Source organism: Oryza glaberrima, chromosome 12, assembly GCF_000147395.1.
Source record: "Oryza glaberrima chromosome 12, OglaRS2, whole genome shotgun sequence".
In the NCBI taxonomy this organism is placed as follows: Eukaryota; Viridiplantae; Streptophyta; class Magnoliopsida; order Poales; family Poaceae; genus Oryza; species Oryza glaberrima.
Genome location: NC_068337.1, coordinates 23,479,507 through 23,493,473, shown reverse-complemented (window position 1 = coordinate 23,493,473; position 13,967 = coordinate 23,479,507). Strand labels below are relative to the sequence as shown.

At 37.4% G+C, this 13,967-nt stretch overlaps 1 protein-coding gene across 1 annotated transcript; it reads left to right on the top strand.

The window, feature by feature from the left end:
- The first annotated feature begins 10,919 nt into the window (after positions 1-10,919).
- LOC127756416 (phospholipase A1-Igamma1, chloroplastic-like) lies at positions 10,920-12,144 on the top strand. Its single transcript, XM_052281751.1, has one exon. It carries the CDS (start codon positions 10,920-10,922, stop codon positions 11,961-11,963), a length of 1,044 nt encoding a protein of 347 aa, XP_052137711.1. The 3' UTR covers positions 11,964-12,144.
- The last annotated feature ends 1,823 nt before the right edge of the window (positions 12,145-13,967 follow it).

Sequence of the window (13,967 nt, the reverse complement as noted above, 5' to 3'; positions counted from 1 at the left end):
AAACTGCGAGACGAATTTATTAAGTATATTTAATCCGTCATTAGCAAATATTTACTGCAGCACCATATTGTCAAATCATGGCGCAATTAGGCTTAAAAGATTCGTCTCGTAATTTACACGTAATATGCGCAATTGGGTTTGTTTCGTCTACATTTAATACTACATGCATATGTCCTAACATTCGATGTGACAGATGAAAAATTTTGTTTTGGGAACAATCAGAGCCTAACAAAGCCTACTTGTTGACTCGACAACTTTGGTCCTGCTGTTCGGATAAAACAATTAATTCTACAGTTCAACTTAAGGAATAATTCTAAGTAGAGGTTTCGATTATCTTTTTAGCAGTCATAAAAAGTTAGCCATGCAACGGAAGTACAATAAGTGTCTCTAAATTTGTCGTAATATATCAAATTAAAAAAAATCAAAATCAGTACGTTTAGCCAACAGGTGCATTGGTTGTTCCATCCCAGCCCGTTTCATTAGTTCACCATGGTCATTCCATTCTGTTACAGTATATAGTGACGTCATAACAAATAAGGAATAAGGCCCTATTTAGTTGGGAAAATTTTTTTTGCCTCGCGTGTTACATTAGACTAGTAGCATGCTCGTGCTAACACTACGGTGACAACTAATATAGCAAATGAAACAACCAACTGACAGCGACACAATATATGCTTCATCAATGGTACATTGAACAGATAGTTAGGCTAAAAGAGCGATAGAGTTATTAGAAAAAAATTAATCAGCATGTATCCACAATACCATCTAGTAACAAGCCGTCCCTTGCTATGCAAGGTGGACTCGCTTGGATGACTAACGAATGAACCTCTGAACTAAAATTGACGCTCATTTAATACATTCGTAATCAAAGTCAGGTTGATCGGTGTTTTCATTTATGTGTAGAAATAAACAACGGGAAACAGCCGATATAGCTAAAATTTGCCCAAAAAATTACATGTCTTGTCATTTCACTTACAATTATATGCACATATATGACTAAAGTTTCTGCATATATATTGTAATTTATTAACCAATGAATCACCAAATATGGAGGACTTATGTGGAATATGCAAATAAACAAAGAAAAACCATTTGTGTGCACGTGGAACCCGCGTCACAAGGGGTAAAATTACAATGTTGTATATTTTATACATTTTACATTTTTAAAATGTGGTTAATGATCAAACTATCATGACTCTCCAATGTCTCAAATCAAAGCTGCAGCTATATATATACAAAACACATTGTGGTTTGAGGCACTTTTCTGTTGCACTGGAAAATATATACCAATCAAAGCAGAATACTGTAAAATAAGAAGTAACTCTTTCTAGTCTATAATAAAACCTTCACTTTTGAAACCTACTACAGACTCATACTTGAGTCTAGTTGAAGGTTCAGGCGTTCAGCTATCTTGAAAATAAACAATCTGAAGTGAGTTCATCAGATGCTTTTTCACTGTGCCATACAACATATCTCGGAGAGGTAAGGGGACTGAAATATACCTTACATTTTGAAAAATCAACATCTTCTGAAGATATCTTAGCATTGGAGTTATCAGTAATTATGGAGCACTCCACATAAAGCCTAGACTTGTCTGCGTTTTTATGTGGAGGTAATCAATCCTTGTCTGATCAGCGAAAGAAATTATTAATTAGGCCATGCTGCAGAAAATGATTTAAAGATGCTTATGCCAAACAGGAAAGCAAAGATAGCAAGCAGATAAAATTCCATATACTCTACCTTGAATATTAACATCACTGCCCTTTGAACTGGTCAAACTCTAATACTGATTGCTCAGTATATCTCGGTAATCTATAATAGATGCAAGGGCACAAAACTCGGTAAGGGTGAAAAAGGCATTATATTTGTTAGCACTAACCTCTAGGCTTTCCAATATTGACAAGATTAACATAGAAGCATGAATATGGTCTGGTATAACACGCTTTCTTTAATTTGTCATATTCCTTTTTCATATAAGGATTTTTCTATGACTTGAGGAAGTAAATAACAATACAATTAATTCTTGAACATGCAAAACAGTATGAAGCAAAATACAATCTACATATGGAATTTTGCACATTTTATCATGAAAATAATTTCTCACTGTAGTTTATCTTATCAAAAGAAGTAACATAGAGCATGAGAGATGCACCGCTAATTGTGCCTCCTGCAAGGAAGAAAGTTAGTAGAGCTAATCGTTTGATAGTAGTGTTAGTTCCAAAGGCTACTGCAAGAAAGAGAGAAGCAGATTACTCTTATCTTTTAGAGAATTTTATTACTATGTATGTAATTCTATACTAAGTAATTCTGCAATATTTTTCATGCACAAATCCTCCTTCACTTCAGTCTCTCATATACTCAATCCTGAAACAATGAGGGCAAAGATGGCTACCTCCTCAATCACTCTGAAAGCTTTCAAAAATTTGATGAAGCTACTTTGAAACTTCAGTCTGAAGACCTGAAACACCAAAAACAATTGATAGTTTGACTCCGAATTGATTTGTGAAACTATTCTAAACTCAATTGCATAAATTACTAAATTGGTTCAAATACAGGATTGGTTATAGGGCATTGAGTAAAACTACTGAAACATTTGCAAACTCAAAATTGTAATCATAAAACCTAAACAGATGCATAAACCATTCAGTAAAGAACGCAAGGCAAGCTTAATTAACCTTTGCCCGTGCTGTCGCAGTAATTTGTTGCATGCCCAGTATTGATCCAGTCCAAACCATTTCTCCATGTACTCATCTAGGCTTGCATGCTCTGTGGCAACCGGAATTCACTAATAAACTGGTAAGTTGTTCCTTTAGAGTTTAGACAATACATCGAAAGTGCTTGCACATTACTAATGCACGACATTTTACATATCCAGGTGTCATGAATAAAAATGTAAACCAAATTTGACTTTTTAAAGGGAAAAATTGTCACTGCATGCACAAATCAGAACTTTCCGTGTGTGTGCAAGCATGCCATTCATTAATATATGCAAAGACAAACTTAAATGACACAAGGTAAACTACAGTATGAATACAAGTGGTTCAATAGAGCACAATTCCAGAATTGAGGTAAATTCTCATTATGTATATAACCTTCGGTACACATCACAGAATAATGTATACAACGGAAAGTAAAAGAAGCTCTTAATATTGGCATCATGATTTAGATAATTAAATTCTTCTTTTTAATTTGGATGTCAATTTGGATGGTGATCTCTAAAAAGAGCACACAACATGTATATCAATTTAATTGGTTTCCTGGGCTATGTTGCTGACCAAGCAATTAATGAAGTTCAAAAGAAATTCTCTGAATTTTCAGATATAAACATCCCAATAATGACTTACCTTGTTGCAGTGCGAGGCCGATGCCGGGGTTGAGAAATCCGACCGCGGGGACTTGGAATGTCGGACTCACACACGGCCGGAGGAAGGGGCTGGTGCCGGGATCGACCGTGAAAATCGGGCGGCAACACTTAGGCTAGATCGGAGCAAGGAGAGAGGAGCGCCAAAAATCAAATGGAAGACATCAAACCCAAAAATCGGTTGTGATCTGTCGACGAATCTGGCTTGTCGGTCCTTACTGATCTGTCTCTTGATTCCAATCCCCATCTCTCTAATTCTTTTTGTTCGCTCTAATTCTTTTTGTTCATCCTTTGAGCAGTAGGGATTTGGTGGAGAGTGCGTTGGTGACGGCCGCAAGAGGGATGCAGTAGGGGGAGGAGGAGCGACGGCGACGATGTGAAGGTAGTATGGCGAGGAGGAGGGGATGGAGGCGCCGGAGAGGTGGTGCAACGATTAGGGTTTGCTCGGGGGAGTACGTGGGGGAGGCGCGCCGGTTGGGCGAAGGGAGCGAGCGGGCGAGGTGGCGAGGGGAGCGGGTTTTGGGGAGAGAACACGCACGCGGGGGAGGAGGAGTGATCTGGACCGTTAGATGATCGGGAGATATTCTGGTCCATTGGATTTGATGAATGAGTAATGTAGGTGTAAGAGTGAGTTTGTGAATTATAGGGTAGAAGAAGATTCGTCGCTATCGTTAGATCTCAAGTGGTAGATGATTTTCGTCCGTTGGATTTGATGAATGAAGTATGAAGGATGTAAGAGGTAGTTGATGAATTATAGGATAGATATACCAATACACATTTGAAGTATTAAACGTTGTCTAATAACAAAACAAATTATAGATTTTGCATGAAAATTACGAGACGAATTTATTAAGCCTAATTAATCCGTCATTATCAAATGTTTACCATAACACCACATTGTCAAATCGTGGCGCAATTAGGCTTAAAAGATTCGTCTCGTAATTTACACGCAATCTATGTAATTGGTTTTTTTTCATTTAATACTCCGTGTATGTGTTCAAATATTTAATGTGACAGCGTGAAAATTTTTTGCGTGGAAAATAAACAGGGCCTAACTATAATTGCCCTGCAGTCCTGCACAAATGTCGACAATTGCTGAAGATTCCTTGTGGCACTTGCCTGAAGGACGGATTAGTATAAATCACATGGATGGTTGTCATTTTTATGATAAGTACATATATAAGCATATATAAACAATTAACATACCATTAATTGATTGATTAGGTAGTAATGCCATCAAATTAAACATCCGTAACCAACCAACATGTTGTACAACTTAGAAAGCGGAATCTAAGTAGACAAACATTGAGAAGGACAGATAAACCATCAAATTAAACATCCGTAGCCAACCAATATGTTGTACAAGTTAGAAACCGAAATCTAAATAGACAAACATTGAGAATGGCAGAGAAGCCATCAAATTAAACATCCGTAGCCAACCAACATGTTGTACAACTTAAAAACCGGAATCTAAGTAGACGAACATTGAGAACGACAGAGAAATTATCAAATTAAACATCCGTAGCCAACCAATATGTTGTACAACTTAGAAACCGAAATCTAAGTAGACGAACATTGAGAACGATAGAGAAAAAGCAGGCAAAAAAATACGTAGGAAAATAGCTACTTCCTCCGTTTCACAATGTAAGACTTTCTAGCAATACCCATATTCATATAGATGTTAATGAATCTATACGTATACATATGTCTATATTCATTAACATCTATATAAATATGAATAATGTTAAAAAGTTTTACATTGTGAAACGGATAGAGTAGTAGCTTCGACATTACTCCCAACATAACATGTAGAATTTTAGTTACGAGCTAGAAATAATCGATGTTTTTATGTACAAGCGCTCATCAACCTCACCCCACCCTCCCTCACGACAGGTGCTTAACTACCTATTTTTTTACTTGTTTTTGGTTCTTTTCTTCCTCGTCTCCTGGCAACGGCTTTTTCTGACCGTTTGCGTAACGTAACTATACTCTTATTGTTTCTTTCTCTAATATACTTATTATTTCTTTCTCTAATATACTGACGTATAATTTCTTTTGCATTTGTGAAAAAAAATATACAAGCGCTCACCTATGCAGAACAACTACGCTAGCTTTACTAAATACTACCTCCATATTTTAATGTATGACGCCGTTGATCTTTTTCCAATGTTTAACCATTCGTTTTATTAAAAAAAAATTTATGTAATTATTATTTATTTTATTGTGATTTGATTCATCATCAAATGTTTTTTAAGCATGATATAAATATTTTCTTGTTTGCACAAAAAAATTTGACTAAAACGAATGGTCAAACGTTAGTCGAAAAGTCAACGACGTCATATATTAAAATACGGGAGAGGGTATTTTTCTTCAGCCAAGATAGATTCCTATATGCATGAGCTAGCGATCGATATGAAGGTTAACTAAATGTAATTAACTAAACAATATAATGAAGATTCCTATGCATGAGCAATCGCGATGGTCGATCGGAAGGCACGTGTATATCGTACGCATAGTTGTCATTTACATAAAAAAATACGTATGCAAGCATAAACAATAATAAGATTAGAACATTCATAATCAGGATTGTTAAACATATACTTGTCCAATCAACACAACTTATTACAGACAAGATCTAAGTAGGCGAAGAAAGACGGAATAATTAATCGATCAGTACGCAAATGGCTTCAGGATTCAAGAAATAGTATTCCCAGCACAAATCTATCTATCTATACTAAAAGTACATTAAACTTCCTACAAACGCTCTTAAACCGTCACGTGGGACAGCTATAAACATTCTTAGATTGTCACGTGACGCTCTAATATATTAGAAACATCTAGCCCTCGATTTTCACTTAAACAGGTGGGTCCATTATTTTAGATCATTAGATTGGATTAGATTTAAAAAAAATTAATCCTCCCCCTCATCTCACCAGCGCGCACGTAGCCTCCCTCATCCAGAATGCACGCAGGTAACATCAGTGCCCCACCTTTTTTTTCTTTCATATATACGTATACCCTCTTTGTTCTTTCCTTTTTTTCCCTTCTTGGTTAGATGATATAGAAAATCAATATTCATATTAACTATATTTTAAGTTATAAAAATACACTCTAATAAATAAGAAAAAACTAAAATATCTAGCCTTCAATTTTTATTTAAATTGATGGATCCGTTATCTCGGACCATTAAATCAAATCCTATTAATAATCTCACTCCTAATCTCCCTCAGCACACCGACGAGAGAAAGGTAAGTACGTACGACTTATAAAAAGCCAAAAATATATATACAACTGTAACATACATTTAAAAATATAAAGTGGAAAAATATAAATTACTTATATCATTAAAACGGACATTTGCTTCTTCTTTCTTCTCTTCTCCATTTATAGACGAAATCGTAATTATTATTAGTGATAATAAATTTTAAGAAATTATAACTTTATAAATATAGATTATATATATCATCGTATATATGTCTAAATTAGCTCCACAATGTTTAAAAATAAATTTTATTAAACTATATTATTTTACCCTTCATATTAACAATATAATTATTTTTTTTACTTAAACCTATGTACCTATTATATCAAACCATTATTTTATATCAAAATTTTTAAAACACGTTGTTTGATATAAATGTTACGCAATTATTTCTATACCAATTTATGATCTACATTAACTAATTTTTTACATTAATTAATGAACCCACTATTTTATACTATTTTTAATAAAAATATTTTGATATCGGTTTTCACTTAAACTGATGGACCTATTAACTAGACCTATTAAGGACCTATTAACAAGACCGCCATATACTTCTAAAGACCTCGCACATGTAAATGTTTGCCTTCTGCACGTATGACGAAGCATCGTACCTGAGGCAGCTAAGGTGATTTGCCAAGGTGATCATGATTGCCGATAAACACCATACATACCAATTAAATTTATATAATTCTACTATTATTTCAAATTTCGAAGAAAACAAACATGCGGAAAAGAAAAAAAATAGCTTCAAACAATTGCTAATATTTTGCACTACCCAACCAAGCAATTCTGCAAATGATTTGTGTCCTAACAAAAATTCTTTAAAACTTTGGAAAATAATATGAACTTCTACGTAAGGAAAAACAATCCAACCAATAATCTATCCTTAATTTGGTTGTCACTAAATCATGCATCTTCATGAGACAATTCGACCACAGTAACTTTGAGTTCCTTGCTATTGCAATTTTTACTTGTAGCAATATTGTATGGTATGTGTTCAAATGGTATAGATGATATTTACTCACTCGGTTCAAAAGTCAATTCAAAAGTCATATGACCATGATCTACCTTCTAAATCAATGAATGGTTTTTAGATATGCCCAACCTTAATCTATCTTCTAAGTCAATGAATGGTACTATAATATTATGTCATGATAGTACGGATGCCCACGCATCGCGTGGACCACCTTTCTAGTTAATATAACAGCTATATATATGCATGCATAGAACACGAAACACATAAGAACGATGCATGGGCTAATTATGGTGATCGACCAAACAATCCTTTTTCCGACGTATCACATTCATAGAAGTGCAAGCCTTTTTTTGCCATATTTGTTTTCTTTGATATATATACACCCCATGATTTTCATATTACTAATTATCTCATTATAATCGTAGAAAAAGAGCCATGCTGTAAATAGGCCATGCATATATATATATATATATATATATATATATATATATATATATATATAAAAGACGAACGGTCAAACATGTGCTAAAAAGTCAACGACGTTAAACATTTCGAAACGGAGGGAGTATTTGATGTTGGGAGTGCAAATTCCTGTAATACTCCCTCTCGGCGTATATTTTTGACTGAAAGCTGGAGTATCAAAATGATAAGAATAGATATATATATTTCATCCGTCTCAAAATGAAGGTATTTATGAGGTTGGCACGGGTATTAAGAAAGTAGGTGAGAATGATTAGAGAAAATGTGTGATTTGTTAAAAAGAAAAAAAAAGAAGAATGGTTGTGTTTGGTTGAGAGGAGGTAGGTGAAGAAATAGCTTCATCTGGGACAAGGTATTGTACTAAAAATAACTACATTTTGGGACGGAGAAAGTATGAGATTCAATCATAAACTATTGTTGCCCATGGATGTATGTACCTCAAACCACTACTATTCCATTCGTCTCAAAATATAGCGTGTATATAATATTGTTCTTTGCATCTATATCACCAAAATGAACGTATCAAGTATATGATGATAAAAATAGTTTGTTGGTTGATTTTTCGGATGAGCCCAATCCGAACTAAGAAGATAAGAGATAAGTTTGTTTTTGGATCGGTTAAAACCAAGTTTGATTCCTAATTGGATATAAACTCCCGAGTCCCACCAGTGCATTACAAGAAGAGAGAAGAAAAGGGGAGAGGATGCTCAAACCTTTTGCGCTAAAGCCTAAACCCTAATTCACCACCGATCGGCTCCGCACTAGAAGGGCTTCGTGTAGCTATCTCGGGGCAGTGCCGGTGGAGACCGTACCCAAAGGGCGTCATGATCACTGACGATCGCAAGAGAAGAAAGAAGAAGAAGAAGAAGAAGAAGAAGAAGAAGAAAAGGAGAAAACCGAATCAAGAGTAATGGCTTCAAACGCAGTAGGTCAGTAGGTTGAATTTCTCAATTAGAAAGGTGATTATTTATAGGCCAAAGCAATAAGGTCTTGTAATTTTAGTCATCTCCACTTTGTACATGCCAAGTTTCATTGTCTCACTTTTATCTAAATGTATATAAAAGTATTGTACAAATTAATGTGTACTCTTTTCAACTAATTGGATAACACTACTGAGATCAAATATGATGCACCTAGTGAAACAGACTGCAATTGCAAATACTTTCTTCTCTAATGTTATGAAGCTTTGGTTCAGGCTTAGACGCGCTCTTAATTTGCACTCGCGTACCCGCTCAAGCTCCTTATAGACACGCCCATCGAGACATTGGCTAGCTAGCTCCCCTCTTTTTTTTTTCCCGATGCCATGAAACCCTGGCTCCAACATATATCGATGCAGATGTGCCCTAGTCCAGCACGACCTACGTATTTGGATTCCATTTGAGCCAGCCAGGAGATACCTAACCTCTCGGTGGATTGGGATCCCATGCAGATGCAGTTTGAATAGGGACTGCAAGTTTAGCAGTCTTAGCTTCTTAGGTCTTCACTACCATCAGATCAAAGGTTTCAATAGCCCGGATTTAGTAGCAGTACTGTTTGTTACACTTGCTACAGTATGTGCTACATGATTCATCTGCTGCAGTAACCTGATAAACAATACTTTTGTGCGATCTGAGTCCTTTTTATTTGTTCCAACAATAGTCGTATGACTGCTTAAGTTGCAGTCATACTAGCAACCGCAGGTGATCTCAATTCCCTCTCAACACAAGGTAGGTACACACTTCTCTCCAAGGTTCACAATTCCGACGAAAACCGATAGAATTCCGCAAAATTTCAACGTTTTGACATGGCTCGGAATTAAGTTTCGATTGGAATTTCGAAGGTTAAACAGTAGATTTGGTCTAAATCCAGTCGAAATTTATCGAAAACCGATCGAAATTTATTCAAAACCGTGATACCGATGGGGCTCGAAATTTAGTGGTCAACCGGTAATGTAAACCCTGCTTCTCTTCGTAGATGGAACATATGCCATGATGAGTAGTTAAATACTCCCTCCGTTTCATATTATAAGACTTCCAACCATTGCCCACATTTATATATATGTTAATGAATCTAGACATATATGTGTGTCTAGATTCATTAACATCTATATGAATGTAGGCAATGCTAGAAAGTCTTATAACTTGAAACGGAGGTAGTAATTAATTATATCATGATACTATATAACAGTATACAAATGCAACAAAATAGCTAGTGTGTGTTGATATTAGTACGATATCGTATATACCAAATCTGGTACCTCCGATACCAATCATGATACCCCATAGGTACAATATGGTATCGTAGATATTAGTATTTGATACCTTTGCTACCCATGATACCCCGTGGATCTGGTATCTAGCTAGGTACTATGCTAATGTTATTATGATGTCGGCTATTCCGTTGGAATTGTATACCGTTTTGTCGTATTTCTGCTAGTTATTTACTCCTCTATCATATAAGCATTTTTAGTTATGTTTGTCTAGATTTATAGACAAAAGTTAATATATTTTGGAATAGAGGTAGTGTATAATATACCATCAGAACTTAACGAGAGATTTTGGGTATGCGTGACTCAGCTGTAGGGATGCAAGCGGGGCGGGCAAGCGGTTTTTTTAGCACGCTTATCTCACTTCTAGTTCATTTTTTCTTCTAAATTTTATACTAACATGTGGGAAATGAACTAGCAAACGGGTTTTTATGCAGGTAGCGAGACTAAACACTTGCATGCATCCCTACTTTGCTTGATCTTTTTATATACTGTATGCATGCATATATTTGCGGTGTGCCAGCCATACAGCCCATGCAAAATAGTACCCGTATTCACTCACAGACAGTAGTCTCCAAGGCCAAGCATAGACATGGCAGATCAGCTGCCAACCGACCTCAACAATGCCGAGCTGATCATGTACGGGCTCATGGTCGATGCCGCCTACAAGGGCTTCGCCGCCGACGAGAAGCAGCCTATCGAGCCCTACGGCTACGACAGCGTTTTGTCCAGACAGAACGAGATCGCCGCGGCTTGCGCCGGCCATAGCCGCTACTTCGCCACCACCTACCTGTACGCCACCATCAAGCCAGTCGAGGGGTTGCCCTTCCTCGACAGCGCCCTGGACAAGTCGTATTGGTTCGGCTACGTCGCCGTCTCCGCGCGCGCTGACCGCTTGGACATCGTCGTCGCGTGGCGCGGCTCGGTGACGCCCATGGACCTGGTGATGGACGTCCATGCCGAGCTCAAGCCCTTCGACGGCGACGCTGCCGCCACCGGCAAGGTGGAGGAGGGGTTCTACAACGTGTACACGTCGTCCATGGACAGCAGCAAGCAGAAGCACGGCGTGCTCAGCGCGAAGCAGCAGGTCGTCAAGGAGGTGACACGGCTGGTAAGCTATTTCCGTGAACACCCCTGCATCCGCGTGACCATGACGGGGCACAGCCTCGGCGGCGCGCTGGCGCTGATGTCCGCGCACGACGCCGCGGCGGCGCTGGCGAGGTACGACCACGTCCAAGTCCGCGCCGTCACCTTCGGCGCGCCGCGCGTCGGCGACGAGGTATTCCGCAACGCCCTCGAGAATCGCAACGTCAAGGTGGTCCGCGTCGTCGTCGACAAGGACCCTGTGCCAAGTATGCCGCCGCCGAACATCGGATTCGTCGACGTCGGCGACTACAACATCAAGCTCGTGGACGACACGTCGCCGCTCAAGCAGTCGCCGCACAGCCTGGGCTTGTACCTGCGCCTGCTTGGCCTGCCGCAGAAACAGCCCGGCGGCTCGTCGTCGCCGGCGGCGACGACATCCACCGTCGACAAGGGCCCGAAGATGGTGCTGGAGAGCGACGGCTACGCGCGGGTGCCACTGCATGAGTTGGAGCGCTGGATCTTGACACCCGCGGCGAGATCACGTCTGTGATATCATGTCAAGCACCCCAAAAGTTACGGATTTTATCGTCGTCTTACGTACGTGTGTGTTTAAATTAATTTATTCTGCGTGGTCAATTCATTCTATATTTGTTTACTCTCTAAATAGTTATTAATGGCGCCATTCGCTTTAATTTGGTTGCCAATTGTATTTCCATGTACTAGTAATTGCTTTCGTGGGTTGTTATTGTTGTTTGTTTTTTCCACATTATTAATTGCAACTATCAAAGTTTGGCAAATAAAACAGCATGTACGTTTAATTTCTCTATATTATTTATTGTTATGCAATGAATATATTTTGTATACGGCACTGGTCATGGGGTTTGAGGTTTGTCTATCGTCGATCATAGACAAACCTCAAACATATTTGGAGCGAAACATGAAATAAGTTCAAATTGTTCAAATTATATAAACAGAAACAATAAATAAATAAATTTGATTACGAATAGTGCATAGATATACTTTTAAATGATTTATAGGAATAAGTCAAACGACATATTTGCAAATAAAAAATAATTTATGAATAAAATTTGTATATATGTGTTCTTTTGATCTAAAAGCAAATGCTAAAAAATAAACTACATGATATATAAAAACCCTAAAATCAACTCTAAATTTAAGGTTAAAAATTCAAGTTTTGGTTGATAAGTATGAGCATAAGTGAAAAGATGAGTTTGATCTTTTCTACTACAAAGTTAGATTTGACCATGATGTCACCAACAGTCTGACAACATACACTTTTGATGACATAAAAAAGGATAACGGACATAATTTGTTACACATGTTAAATAACTACTCCATCTGTCTCATTTTAAGGGCAACCATAAATTTTCGTGTCCAACTTTAATCGTCCGTCTTATTTAAACTTTTTGTTATTAGTATTTTATTTTTATTATATAAAAAGACATGAATAGCACTTTATGGATGACTTATGTTTTAAATTTTTTTCAAAAAATTTTAAATAAGACGAACGATTAAAGTTCGGTATGGAAAATCATGGCTGCACTTAAAATAGAACGGAGGGAGTACATCTCTTAATGGCTGGAAACATTTTTTCCTTGAGAACAGACAGAAGAAGAGAAAAATTAGTTTAATGGCATGAGAAATACAACTTAATGTTCTCATTCCTCGCCGAGAAATGCATTTCTAGATCTATCCACTACTATAGATCACCACACACAAGGATCGGCTCATAGATGCCGGTTCATTTAAAACTAGCACCTATTAGCCGTTTCCCACCTTCACGGGATGAAAAAAAAAAGAACCGGCACATATGGTATTAGTGTGGTTTTCGAAAAAAAAACACCACCTATATTATGTTATAAGGTTCTGATTTAAAGAATTGGCTCCTATGCTAATATTATGGGTGTTGATTCTATAAAAAACGACACCTATAAAAAAATAAGTTGATTGAACCAAGCCCATCCTTTTAACATCTTTCACCGAATCACAGTCCACATCCGGCCTTATCCTATCTCCACGCACAAAAAGGCTATATGGCGGATAGCCGCGCGCGCCCTCTCCCGCGAGGCGCGCCACGTGGCACGCGGGAGGAGGGCACATGGCCCTTTTTTTCGTTTCTCGCTGTTTGCATTTTTCTTTTCAATTTCTCTCTTTTTGGGGGTTTTCTAATATCTATCTATACTTACATATACAAACTTTATATACGCTATGTTTTTTTTATTTTTTAACACACACTGCGTGTGTGTTTTGTATAAGATCCCTATAAAAATGTGGCTACATCTATGAATGGACTAGCGTTTCAAAACAACCAAATTATTTCCCAACCAGTACCACTAGCTCGGTAGTTGCATTGGATCTTGCCAAGAAAGCATTATTCTGCGTCTTGGAAGATTAAATAGGAAGAAATATTAAATAATTAAGTATAGGAAAATCAATTTAAACTGCAAGTGCATGTGCACCTACACACTTTATAGTCACATTTTCTTTAAGATTCATGTATGTAAGTATAGATTTCAATAAAGCTTATCATTAT

Coding starts and splice junctions, on each gene's coding strand:
- LOC127756416 (XM_052281751.1), top strand. CDS start 10,920: ATGGCAGATCAGCTGCCAACCGACCTCAACAATGCCGAGCTGATCATG.